This window comes from Danio aesculapii, chromosome 6 (genome assembly GCF_903798145.1).
Source record: "Danio aesculapii chromosome 6, fDanAes4.1, whole genome shotgun sequence".
Classification (NCBI taxonomy): Eukaryota; Metazoa; Chordata; class Actinopteri; order Cypriniformes; family Danionidae; genus Danio; species Danio aesculapii.
Window position 1 is genome coordinate 25,921,146 of NC_079440.1, and position 14,772 is coordinate 25,935,917.

The 14,772-nt window shown below is 38.9% G+C and overlaps 1 protein-coding gene across 1 annotated transcript in view; it reads left to right on the plus strand.

Moving 5' to 3' along the window:
- Positions 1 to 10,050, plus strand: part of jpt1a (Jupiter microtubule associated homolog 1a) — a 12,258-nt gene extending 2,208 nt beyond the window's left edge. The window contains exons 2-5 of the mRNA XM_056459048.1: positions 518 to 657; positions 1,590 to 1,699; positions 1,843 to 1,870; positions 8,690 to 10,050. Coding sequence (XP_056315023.1) covers positions 518 to 657; positions 1,590 to 1,699; positions 1,843 to 1,870; positions 8,690 to 8,835 — 424 coding nt within the window. The 3' untranslated portion in view covers positions 8,836 to 10,050. The remainder of the gene's footprint in view (positions 1 to 517; positions 658 to 1,589; positions 1,700 to 1,842; positions 1,871 to 8,689) is intronic.
- Positions 10,051 to 14,772: the final 4,722 nt, after the last annotated feature.

The following is a 14,772-nucleotide window of genomic DNA, read 5'->3' on the forward strand; positions in this document are numbered from 1 at the left end:
AAACCTGGAGCCATTGATAGACAGAACATTTTACTGAACAGTTGTCCAAAGCATGTAAGTACAATGCCAAAAAAAGAATAATATAACAACAGCAGAATGAGACACAAATCTGACATGATATAAAATTATATAAAGTTGCTGAAACAGATGCACTCTGACCAATGAGATGATAATTTATCTGCATGTGGCATTTTTTGGTCTGTTCAAAAGTATTACCTTTTGAAAGTAAACCAAATAAAGAAGATATTGCAATGCTGGTTTTACTCCCTGTTTTGGAACAATTGAAGCAAAACAATTTAAAACTGTCTTTAATTCAATCTATAATATCTATGTTTTCATGTTGTGGTGGATTTCAGTGAGAAAGCATGTCCCTTCTTAGGAAGACATGAATATTGTTTCTTTAGAAGTCAGAAATTAAATCTGAGAAGACATGAACAGGAAACAAGAGCATAAGTGAATATAAGAGAGTGATTTTTAGATTTTTGTCATGTTAATCTGTATTTGTTGTCCATTTTAGAGTGCTGCGTCCACCTGGTGGAGGTTCAAATATTTGCTTTGGCACAGATGAAGAGAAACCTGTGAAAAAAAATAAAATGGCATCTAGTATATTTGCTGAACCTGAGGACCCTCATGCCCATCGGAGGAACAATCCACCAGGTGCTAGTTTATTTAAGCTTTGTCACTTTTTCAGTATAATACTTCTAGATAAAATCATCCACTTGCCTTTAAAGATGACTAAACTTTAGACAAAAGAAGACATATTTAAATAATAGTGTATAGGTAAGTCTTTTTTAAATTTAATTATTTTCAGAGATAAACTGCTAGTTCTCGCAAGGTAACTTAGCATGATTCACTTTGATGAGAATCACTTGTGGAATGTGTTTGGGTTCCACTTAATCACACCTAAAATAACTACATTTATTTTCTTTTTGGCTTAGTCCATTTATTAATCTGGGGTCGCCACAGCGGAATAAACCGCCAACTTATCTAGCATATGTTTTTTTACGCAGCGGATGCCCTTCACTGGGAAACACCCACACACACTGTGGACAATTAGCTTACCCAATTCACCTGTGCTAAATGTCTTTGGACTTGTGGGGGAAATCGGAGCACCCGGAAGAAACACAGGGAGAACATGCAAACTACATACAGAAATGCCAACTCACCCAGCCGAGGCTCGAACCAGCAATCTTCTTGCTGTGAGGCGAATGTGCTACCCACTGAGCCACCATCCAGCCACATAACTAATACAATATGTGAATATAATAGTTCACTCATCCTCCACCTGTACCAAACCTGTATGAGCTGTTTTCATCAGTTGTACACAGTTGATGGCCACTATTGACTTCCATAGTAGGAAAAAAATACAATGTAAATTAGTAGTGAACAAAGTGAACTACTCCTTTAATTTACCAACCTTTCATAGTTCTAAATGTGCTGATGATTGTAGTTTTTGTGTAGCAATGTCTTTGCTATTAGTGTGTTTACAGAAACAACTTTTTGATTCAGTATTTGTTAACTACAAGTATTGTATGGGTATTTATACACAAATGTCATAGACGCTTTTAAAGTTCTCATTTGTTTTAAAGGTGGGAAACCTACAGGTGTGTTGTGCGGAGAACCATCTGCCCCTCTCAGAAGGTGTACTGCTCAACCAGTCATCCACAGTAACAGCACAGTTGACAATAATGTACCTGTGGTAAGACGCAGAAGTGGCTTCAGGCATTATTGACTCAAAACAACTTTGAACTTGAATAGACATTACACATTCAAACTGATTGCTCAATTTTAAATGCTCTTTCTAAAATCTATTGTTGGGCATATGCTTTTATTTCTGCACAGAATGGTGATGAAGGCCCAATCAGTGTCGGTAAGTGTTTCATTAACTCTTATGTGTAACTCATGCTATATATACAGTATACAGGGAAACTGAAACACTGACAAATTTAGTATTGGAGGTTTCATGGCTAAATTTGACCAGCCTGGTGGCTGATCTTCATTGATTGCAAATTCCACAAGTAAGAGCAGCATGTGAAGGTTTGATTAGCAGAGTAATAGCACAGTTTTGCTTAAAATATTGCAGTGCACTCAATGTGGTGATATATCAGAGTTTAAAAGAGGACAAATTGTTAGTGCGTGTCTTGCTGGTGCATCTGTGACAGCAAATCTTTGTGATGAATCAAGAGCCACAGTATCCAGACAAACCCAGGACAAACCACATCCAACAGGAGTAACTGTAGATGCAAAAGGAAGCTGTCTGAGAGGGATGTCCGGGTGCTAACTGTGTTGTATCCAAAAAACGTAAAATCACTGCAGAATCAAATGTCCACCTCAAATCTCCTGTTTCCACCAAAACTATTCTTCAAGAGCTCCACAGGGTCAATATACATGGCTGGGCTGCTGTAGCCCAGTAACATGTAACCCAGTAACCTGGTGTAACCTTTGGTCACTCAAGCCAATTCCAAATGTTGCTTTCAGTGGTGCCAGCTGTGAAAATCTTAGGCTGTGGACAACCTGAAACATGTATTGTTCTCTGACGAGTCTACCTTCACTGTCTTTTCCACATCTGGGAGAGTAACAGTGTGGAGAATCCTCAAAGAAGTGTACCACCTAGACTGCTAGATCGATGTGTCACTGCCAAGGACTACCGAACCATTCCGAAGGACCACGTGCACCCAATAGTTCAAACATTGTATCTTGAAGGCAGTGCATTGTATCAGCATGATAATGCACCAATACAAATAGCAAGACTGGTGACAGAGTAGTTTGATGAACATGAAAGTGAAGTTGAACATCTCTCATGGCCTGCACAGTCACGAGATCTAAATATTATTCAGCCACTTTGAGGTGTTTAGAGAAGCAAGTCAGGAAATGTTTTTCTCTACCAGCATCACGTAGTGACCTGACCACTATTCTGCAAGAAGAATGGCTCAAAATCCCTCTAGCTACTGTGCAAGCCTAGAATCTGTCATTCCCATAACCAGTTGATGCTGCATTTGGCTGCAAAAGGAGGCCCTACAGCATACTAATGAATTATTGTTGTCTAAAACCAGGTGTTTCAGTTTCATTGTCCAACCTTTGTATATATGTGTGTGCTCATGTGCGTGCACGTGCATGTGAGTTCTTGATAAAGTCTCCAGGGCTCTCATTTATAAAACTCTGCATATAATCCTTCCTAAAAGTGAATGTATGCCAGAAAACATTTTTATTATTTTTTTAGGAATTGTACTGTACTCACCCCTGTTTCATGTGTACACCATGTTTATAAATGATTATAAACTGGGTATTTCTCAAAACAATGTTTCACTAACATGGTATAGCCACTTCTAAACTAGCTTTAAATTATCAATGAAAACAGAAATCAAACAATTGTTTATAAACATTTCACAAATTTTGATATCCACTGCAACAGAACAAAAAAACAACAAGAAAATTGCTTTAAATGTTTTAAAACTTTTAAATCTTTAATACTATTTATTGCTTTAAACATGTTGGAACCTACAATATTTTATACTGTGTTAACAATGTATGTTGTAGGCAGCAGCTAGCTTTCTGCAGCTTTCACATGGTCACCCGCCGAAGTCAGCAGAGTTGTGTATGGTTAGTACCTAGCTGGCTAGCTGGCATGGGAAAACTAGTTTGCTGCTGAAAGAAGTTCTAGTGTGACCAGCAGGGGGTGTCATTGAGTACTATTCTTCAAAAAAGACTTTAACTAAGGTCCTTCTGGGGCCATTAAAATCCCAGAATCTCCTTTGAAAAGACTAGGGGTGTGTTGCCAACATCCTGTCCATCATGGCCTAATGTATCTAATAATGGACCCTTTACACAATGAATTCACTAAACACTATTCACTATTTTTACCTAATTATCCCAGCGACTCCCATATGAATCGTTCAGTGATTCATTTGTTCCCAAACCCCTCCTTAGCGCGAAGCTAATCTGCGCTGATTGGACCGATGACAGCCTGCTGCTATTGGTTGACAATGACAGCTTTCAGCACGAGACAGAGAGAAATGCCCAGCTGCTAATCAACAATATAAAAGTATTCACAGTGCATACACGCTTTATAGTGTAAGGCGTGGATTTTGGCTGCCAGTGAGTGAATGTGAATACAGACAATGGACTTGAAAATACAGACGACTAACTATTTTATTGAGCAAAATCTCTAAGAACTGGAGAGGAGATCTCCTAGCCTGTCACAGTCTACCTGCTCTTTACACACACACACACATACATTGCCCTCCTCCGCCTCAGAGGAGGAACCGACACACACACACACACACACAGGGCCGGAGCAAGCTAAACTGCTGCTCTAGGCAAAGGACGATCATGCCACCCTCAACCCGAATGCGAAAACGAAAGTGAAATGAAATTGAAGACCAAAGTGGTCGCGGATATAACTGAGGACGCGGGTGGTGAGGGAGGTGTCTCGGACGCCGCCCTCTCTATTCTGCTGCCCTATGCACAGATATAAATGCTGAGGACGCGGGTGGTCCACCTGCGTCCTCCGTTATATCCGTGACCACAGTTATATCCAGAATAGCTGAACTATTTTGAAATTTGACCATTGCATGCGTGTAGGAACATCTGACGATCCGTAAACAAAGCGGCACGCGTCTCATTTTCAACGTGGCTTTACACGCGATGTGAGAATATAAAGAGTTAACCTGATACAGTACACGCGGTTACAAGTAACAAAACACAACTAAATACATAATTTGCAAGCTAGAGTAAACGAGGCAACAATTTTAATCGCACGTACTTACACTTGTGTAATGGAGGAAAAAAAACGATCCATGATGCACTGATCCATGTTCTGACAGTCTTTTGTGTGTGGCTTTTTTTTCTGTGTTAGTGGGCGGGGCCGCAGGTTTCAAATCTCCCGGGTTTGCGCGCGCAACTACCTGTGTTTGGTAGCCGCGTCATCACGAAACACCTAATGACTCGTTATCAAGATGACTCGTTTGAAGCACTATGAGTCGACTCTTTTATAGATGAATCAATAGTTTTAAACACTGTGCACTTACAGATTTAAGCCTTAGCTGGATATTTCACTTCACTGTGTTACACACTACATGGAAGGGCGTTTTCAAAAACCCATAATATGGGCTCTTTAACACATTTTTTTTTGCTGGATTAATTGTCATAATAATTACACATTACACATTTTTATATATATATTTTTATATATATATTAATTAATTATTCTAATGATTTATGATATAATAAATTTGTATTTAAAAAATGGCTACAGGCCTGTATTTATAGTTCAGTTTTACCTTTGAATGGGATAATTCACAACAAACTGAAAATAACATTAACATTGCACATTGTAATTTAAGGCTATGAAATGATTGGGATTGTGTCCAAATGTTTCTCTTTCAATATTGAGCTGCTTTCTGACTTTGAAAATGATTGTTATCTCAAGTTTTTAACAATAGGAGGAATCTATTGTTTATAAAGGGAAGTATAGATTTGCAACCTTTTCACTTACTCAATTTGTTGTTTCCTTAATTAATGAATTTATTTTTACTTTGATGCTGCTATGCATATAACCTTTTATATGATCTATTATATGTAAATGTTCCAGAACAAGTTCTTTATTAAATCTTCTCATATTAGTCCACCTGGTAGGTATATAAACTATAAATGCAACTCGATTCATTAATTATTCTCTAATCCATTCTCACATGCTTTCTTCTTCTTTTTGTTCTGACCATGTCCTGAAGCCACCTACTGCGTGGTTTTAATTTGATTATTTGTATTACCTTTTAATTTGTTAAAAATAATTTAAATCTAAAACCAAATTAAAATAATAAAGTCTTCTTGGTGTTTTTTTGGATTTTTGCAATTGTAAATACATGGCAAATACATTAATTCCACTTTCTAATGACACTTCTGGCCCCATCTCTGCACTGCATAGGAAGATTTTGTTGATTAGTAAGAGTCACATACACTATTTTATTCTATTTAATTTCATTTGAATGTTAAACAGACTTAAATATTTTATATTTATAAAATTATAAAAATGTCAAATTTATAGATAAAAATGCCAGAGAACCCACCAGTACATAGAGCGTGAGGAATATGAATGTGTTTGTGAGTGAGCTGTCCACAGCAGGCTGTAAAACAATCACAGTACCAGCACAAAAACACTAGTATTGGGCATCCCCACACACTTTTATTTATTACTTGTTCTTCCGTGCTCAAAAAAGGTCTCAAATCCTTAAATTTGACTTTGAATAATGTGCAGCACCCTGTAAAAGTGTGAAATTTTTATTTGACGAATGCTGACAAGTACATACCACCTTCCTCTGGAGTAAAGACAGCAACACAAAGCAATAGAAGTACAGCGCTCCTTTTAAAGTGCCATTTTCTCAGTTCAAGCGAAAATCTTACTGCATAGTAACTTTATTTGAGATGCCAGATGTCTCGCCTTGAATACAGGCAACAGAAAACAGCCATACTTATCATCTAACCATATCTGTAGTAAATATACAGGTGACTGGCTGAATTCTCAATTGTTGGAAGTACTGATACCCTGCCTTGAGTCAAACTGGATGCCGCATGATATCATGTGAAAAATGTCTAAAGGCTTCATCATGTCTTCTCTCCACCTAAAAGCTAGTGCGTGCTGTGCAGTGGGGGAATCCCCTATTCCCCCAAATCTGTATAGTGTTAGTGAGCCCATAATATAATTGTGACGAATAATAATAATTATTATTATTATTATATGAAGACGATTTATTAAGTAATCATTTATGTTTATCATAAAGCCAGTATACAGTGTATCCGGAAAGTATTGATAGCGCTTCACTTTTTCCAAATTTTTTATGTTACATCCGTATTCCAAAATGGATTCAATTAATTTATTTCCTCAAAATTCTAAACACAATACCCCATAATGACAATGTGAAAAATGATTTTTTGAAATTGTTGCAAATTTATTACAAATAAAAAACCTGAAAAATCACACGTACATAAGTATTCACAGCCTTTGCTCAATATTTTGTTGATGCACCTTTGGCAGCAATTACAGCCTCAAGTGTTTTTGAATATGATGCCACAAGTTTGGCACACCTGTCTTTGTGAATTTTTGCCCATTCCTCTTTGCAGTACCTCTCAAGATCTATCAGGTTTGATGCGAAACGACGGTGTACAGCCATTTTCAGATCTCTCCAGAAATGTTCAATAGGATTAAGGTCTGGGCTCTGACTGGGCCACTCAAGGACATTCACCGAGTTGTTGTGGAGCCACTATATCAATATTTTGGCGGTGTGCTTTGGGTCATTATCCTGCTGGAAGGTGAACCGTCGCTCCAGTCGGAAGTCAAGAGCACTCTGAAGCAGGTTTTCATTCAGGATGTCTCTGTACATTGAGCATTCATCTTTCCCTCTATCCTGATTAGTCCTCCAGTTCCTGCTGCTGAAAAACATCCCCACAGCATGATGCTGCCACCACCATTTTAGTCTCATCAGACCAGAGAATTTTGTTTCTTATGGTCTGACAGTCTTTAGATGCCTTTTGGCAAATTCCAGGCGTGGAGTGGCTTCCATCTGGCCACTCTACCATACTGGCCTGATTGGTGGATTGCTGCACAGATGTGGATTCTCTCCACAGAAGAACGCTGGAGCTCAGACAGAGTGACCATCGGGTTATTGATCACCTCCTTGACTAAGGCAATTCTCCCCCCATCACTCAGCTTAGATGAGTCTAGAAGAGTCCTGGTGGTTCCAAACATCTTACTTACGGATGAGGCCACTGTGCTCATTGGAACTTTCAGAGCAGTAAAAATGTTTCTGTAACTTTCCCCAGCCTTGTGCCTCCAGACAATTCTGTCTCGGAGGTCTACAGACGATTCCTTTGTCTTCATGCTTGGTTTGTGATTTTACATGCACTGTCAACCCTGGGACCTTATATAGACAGGTGTTTGTCATTTCAAATCATGTCCAATAAACTAAATTTACCACAGGTGAACTCTAATTAAGCTGCTGAAACATCTCAAGAATGATCAGTGGAAACAGAATTTAAAGCTTCACAGCTAAGGGTCTGAATACGTATGTACATGTGATGTTTCAGGGTTTTTGTTTTTAATAAATTTGAAACAATTTTTAAACAATTTCAAAAATATTTTCACTTTGTCATTATGGGGTATTGTGGGTAGAATTTTGAGAAAATAAATTAGTTGAATCACTTTTTGGAATAAGGCTGTAACATAAAAGATGTGGAAAAAGTGAAGCACTTTGAATACTTTCTGGATACACTGTATATCAACATCTTCTAATAATATATTATTGTTGGTCCATTAACACGGACTAGAATAGAATGAAAGCAGGTTGCACTACTTATATACTGTATCATCTCAGATAGGCCATTAACTCATTTTTGTCCCAATTTATTGTATAGCTTGAAAGTTTTTAAATGATTCTAATAGAAAAGTTTGAAAAAAAAAATTCTGTTTCTATATGTAAATGTGCATCAAATGCTTTCAACGGTTCAGTCTTGGCGTCTTCCTCTATATAATGTAAAAATATCTGAGAGTGTAAAGAATGTGAGGACTGAAGCTTTTGGGTTCTCATAAAATTTTAATCCACTTTACAGTGTTTTAATTTGTCCAAATGTTTTAATAAAGTTGTATACAATAATATGATAATTATTCCACTTTTTTTTTTTATTTTGCTGTTCACAGATAGCACAGAAGAACCTGAACCTGTTCAGGAGCAGAATGAGACTGCAGCTCCTTCTTCCCTGTCTACAACTGAGGAGCCTGCCGCTGGGGTTCCCTCCGGCCGCAGAAACCCACCGGGGGGCAAATCCTCGCTAATCTTAGGCTAAAGATTTGCCTGATTTAAGGATAAGATCTGGGCCTATGCGAAATGAGCATCTCAGAGTTCATGTGCTGTTCTGTGGTCAGTGCTCATCCTCCGCGTAACTGTTTCTAAAATGACAAACTGATTCAAGTGATTCAGATCAGTACAATTTAGTGACTGAAGCATGTCACAAATCTCTGAGCTTGTTCAAAGAATATCTTTGAATGTGTTAAGTGTTGGTGCCTTGGTCTTGTCTTGACTGAAGAGCCTTGATAAATGAAGAGCAGATCCCGGTTATGCACTGCTACTCTCAGATTCCACAAACCATAGGCCACAATTTGCCATCACAGTTCTGCCATTCAATACATTTTGCCATCAATGGTCAGCATTTAGTAAGTTAAACTCCATTCATGTAAGCCTAAAAAAATTTCTCCCTGTTTCAGTGTATGTTTTAAGTTTTGTCAGCACTTTATGAACCATGGTGCCCAATTTGTGGTGCCTCAAGCCTGCTGATGAACTATTCTATATCACATCAATCACTGCAAACATTTGTAAATGTGAGGAAAAAGAATAAGCATTGATTTACTGAGTGCTGAAGTCATAAAACAAAACAAAAATCGTAACATCTGGTTAATCAGTTCCACATTAAATCATTGCTTGTGCAAACAGGAACGTGGTTATAAGAGCAACAACCTGAGAGTGCAATGAACTGTTCTAGTCATGAACAGGTGTGCCAGAAAAGGTGCATGCGAGCAAGCTATTAGTCGTGTTTGTTACAGAACATAAAGTAATAAAATGTGTACACAAGTACAAACATCAGCCAGTGTACAGCCATTGTTTTTTCAACAAGAATCTTCTTATTGCCTTGTTATTTTACACATGCCAAAAAGTCTTTTTTTTTAAATACATTAACTTTTCTCAAAATGAAATGAATAAACAAATAAAACTTGTATGAATGAAACTGTCTGTGTCGTCCTGAGAATAGATAGCAAAGTCGCTGTCATTCAGTCCAAATACCTTATTGGTATAGGCCTGTTCATAAGAGTGTATTATATAGAGTAAGCTGTTCTGTGAAAGGGGGTGTTTTAAAGTAACAGCTATGTCGTCATAACGAAAGTGAAAGAATCTTACTGTCATAACGTGTACACAAAAGCCCTCAAGTCTGCAGGTGGCAGCAGTGCTCTCTCTTTCTCTTTTGAGTGTGTTATTGTGTATTTGTCATTAAAATGTTTTATTCCTATTCTTCTCCGTCTATTATTATTATAACAATGTATAAATCATAAAGGCAGTTAATGCAGCAAACACTAAATTATAGTTGTTTTCCAACGTTCCACACGTTTTCAAAACAGTGTCACCTTTTTTCAAAACTCTACAATTCTCAAAACTGCACACACAAAATACAGAATGCCTCACATCTCCTTCAAAATGTAACACTGCATTCAAAATGCCGTAAACACATGTCAGTATGAAGCATTTACATCAAATGGCAAACACGGCTTTCATAATAGTAGATGTTTGGGTACACCATGTAAACACTGTTGACCTAATCTAAAGGTCTTCGCTCTTTGGGCGAATCTACATTTCAATCAATACAATGTTCTGAAGTGAAATAATCTGCTGAGAGGAGTAACAGGTACACTGTAAACACCAATGACATGAAGAAACAAAAGATCCTCATTAGGCCAAGCATGTTATGATGAAGTAGTATACTGTTCTATAAAGTAGCATACAACAAAACCATAAACACACTGTAATGTATGTATAGCTTTAAGAACTATGTATGACATTGAGAGGTAAGGGGTTAATGCGACCCGTGATGCTTTGCGAGTTCTTCACATGCTTTCAGCAGAATAAAGGTGATCCTGTTGCTCTGTAAAGTCAAGTGTGTTCATTAAAATATTACATGGTGTCAGAAGTGCTTGACGAGCACATAGCCTCGGAAGAATGGCTAAATTTAATCCTCCGGAGTGTTTTCCATTTGATCGTCCAAATTAATGGGTTGACTGGAAACAACGTTTTCAGCGTTTTCGGAGTGCTACCAAACTGGATAAAGAAGATGGAGAAGTCCAGGTTAGTTCGTTAATCTACGCCATGGGAAATGAAGCTGAACACATATTTAAATCATTCATCTTTAATGAGGAAGATGACAAGAAGAAATTTGACGTTGTGTTAGGAAAATACGACGATTATTTCTTTCCCAAGAGAAACGTGATTCACGAACGAGCCTGCTTTTACCAAAGAATACAGCGTCCCGGGGAAAAGGCGGAAACCTTTATTAGAACTCTCTATGATTTATCAGAACACTGTGCGTTTGGGGAACACAGAGAAGAACACATCCGAGATCGGATAGTTGTGGGCATACTTGATAAAGAACTGTCGCGCAGATTACAGTTAATGTCAGATCTCACGTTAGCTCAAACTATACAAAGTGTGCGCCAGTCTGAAGAGGTTGCGCTTCAAGTTCACCAGCAAGGGGAGGCGTGCGCAGCAGTTCAAGAGGTGGCGCAGAGGAAAACAGCAGCAGACAGAACAGAAAGTAAATGGACACCTAAAAGAAAAGGCAAAGAGCATGGAGAATCAAAATGTGGACGATGTGGAAAAATCAAACACAAACAAAAAGAAAATTGCCCAGCAATAAGATCGGCATGCAATAAATGTAAAAAAGTGGGTCACTGGGAAAGGATGTGTCACAGCAAATCAGTCAGAGAAGTGACAGAGACTGTTGCACAAACACAATATTTCCTGGGTGCTGTTACAAATTCACAAAGAAATGATGAGCAATGGTCAGTGCAAATTTCCATAGGAAAGACACCAGTTAAATTTAAAATTGATACTGGTGCAGATGCAAACATCATGTGTGAAGAAACATTTAACATGCTTGATCCCAGAAGAATTCTGGAGCAGTCAAATGTTACATTGTGCAGTCCTGGAGGTCAACTAGAGTGCATGGGGAAATTTCAAGTCAGTACTACATATAAGGAAAATGTGTATACATTCCCTGTATATGTCATCCATGGACAAAATGTGAACAATCTGCTAAGCCGATCGACTGCATCCTCAATGGGGCTAGTGAAACGCATTGAGGAAATAAACAATGCATTCGGAGAGCATGGAACCCTTAAAACAGAACCTGTTAAGATTCAGCTTAAGGAAAATGCTCAACCATATGCAGTACACACAGCACGCAGAGTTCCATTGCCTCTTATACAAAAAGTAAAAGAAGAGTTGCAGCGCATGGAAGGAAATGGGGTCATAGAGCCAGTGACAGACCCTACAGACTGGTGTGCACCCATGGTGCCAGTACCAAAACCGAATGGAAAGGTACGAATTTGTGTGGATTTAAAAAAGTTGAATGAGGCTGTAAAAAGAGAAAGATATGTTCTTCCAACCACAGAAGAGATAATTGCAAAGCTAAGTGGTGCTACAGTCTTCTCGTCTTTGGATGCTGCCTCTGGTTTTTGGCAGATACCTTTACACCCGGAAAGCAGCAGATTGACCACATTCATAACACCGTTCGGAAGGTACTCATTTAAACGTCTTCCTTTTGGCATCACAAGTGCACCAGAAATATTTCAAGCGTAAAATGGCAGAAGAACTCTCTGGGGGCCTTGAAGGTGTATCTGTTTATATGGATGACATACTGGTGTATGGAGACACTATGGAACAACATGACCAACGGCTTACCAAGGTATGGAGAGAATGAATCTGCAGGGTTAAAGTTAAACCGTGGAAAAGTGTCTGCTGAGACAACAACAACTCCACTTCCTTGGTCATTTGATTGACAATCAGGTGTGAGGCCCGATCCTGAAAAGGTTAGAGCAATCCGTGAGCTCTCAGCTCCACGGAATGTGCAGGAGCTAAAACGGGTACTTGGAATGTTTAATTATCTAGGCAAGTACATCCCAAATTTGTCAACAGAGGGCAAACCACTATACGAACTTTAAGGTCAACATCAGCAATGGACTTGGGCTTATCCTCAGGAAGCCGCCTTTCAGCGCATAAAAGACGTTCTTTCCACTTCTCCAGTTTTGACATTCTACAACGTGTCTTTACCCACCGCTGTTTCAGCTGATGCTAGCAGTTATGGCATAGGGGGTGTGTTACTGCAGCTGCATGGTGAAGACTGGAAGCCAGTGGCCTATTGTTCACGTAGTTTGTCTGGGGCTGAGACCAGATATGCCCAAATTGAGAAAGAATGTCTGGCGAGCGTCTGGACTTGTGAAAAATTTGAAAAATATCTGATTGGCCTTGAAAACTTCAAATTAGTGACAGACCACAAACCGTTAGTACCTCTAATGAATAAGAAAGACTTGGACAATGTTCCTCTGCGATGTCAAAGACTACTTATGAGGCTAATGAGATTCAAACTGACTGCTGAGTATGCTCCAGGAAAGACTTTGTTGGTGGCTGATACCCTATCACGGAGCCCGATTGCATGCAATGGAAAAGAGCTTAACACACACTCAGATGTGGATTGTTACATTGCAGCTGTTGCTGAAGGCCTGCCTGCAACCCCTACAAAACTTGAAGCTATTAGGGTTGCTACAGTGGCTGACAATAACTTGCAAATTGTATTGAAATATATCCAGTCAGGATGGCCAAGTTATGTAGACAACATTCCAGTGGCTGTTCGACAGTTTTTCCCTTTCAGGAATGAGCTGTCTGAACACAACGGAATACTGACAAAGGGAACTCGTATGTTGATTCCAGACGTCATGAGAGCAGATATTCTGGATAGAATACATGATGGGCATCAAGGTTTGACAAAGTGTAGAGAGCGTGCCAGTAACATCTGTGTGGTGGCCAGGCATTTCAACTGAGATCAAACAAAAGTTCAGTCCTGTCGGATATGTTATGGAGATGAAACATACTCAGAAAAAGGAACCTCTCATCTCAACCCCTCTTCCAGATAGGCCGTGGAAAAGGCTAGCTATTGATCTATGTGAGCATAACAAGCACACTTATCTTATTGTGTCAGATTATTTTTCTCGATTTCTTGAGATCCTCCACATGACAACAATTACCAGTTCTGAATTAGTGCTAAAACTCAAAGCACTATTTGCCAGATTTGGATGCCCTGACGAAGTAGTTTCAGATAATGGTCGTCAATTTGTGAGTGCAGAGTTTCATGAATTTGCAAAAGTATTTGATTTGTACACATAACGTCTAGTCCACACCACCCTCAAGGAAACGGACATGCAGAGAGAGGAGTCCAGATTGCAAAGAAAATTCTACAACAGAAAGATCCTCTTCTGGCTCTGATGAGCTACAGGGCGACACCTTGCATCTCCACAGGTGTAAGCCCAGCTGAACTTCTTATGGGCAGAAAAATTAAAACAACACTCCCAATGCTTGAGACAAATCTTCAGCCTCAGTGGCCAAATTTAGAGGATGTAAAGAGAAAAGATTTCAGGAAAAGCAAAAGCAATCTTCTACTTTAATCGTCACCATGGAGCTAAAACACTACCAGCGCTGAGATCTGGTGATGCTGTGCTCACTAAGTTAGATCATCAAAAGTCCTGGGAGACACCTGCTGTGGTCACAGGTCAGAGTAAAACTCCTCGATCGTTCACTATTGAAACAGATCAGGGGGCAACTCTGAGGCGTAACCGTCGCCACTTGCAACTCATCCCTCCGTCAGCTGGACAAACTCAAACTCTAGTTCAAAAGGATCTAACATATGAACAGCAGCCTGAATCTACGTTGGAAACAACAACAACTTTGTCTCAGTCCCCAAAGAGACATCTGGACTGATGATGACTAGATCTGGCAGGATAAGCAACCAGTTGACAGATTAGATTTGTGAAAAAAAAAAAAAAAAAGAAAAAAGTGGAAGAAAGAAGAGAATGTTCAGTAGAGTATAGCTACAATGTTCTTAATTGAGTTTATATTATCTAGTAAAAAAAAAAAAAAAGTAAAAAAAAAAAAGTAGTTTTGTTTTGTTTAATGACATTGAAGATGG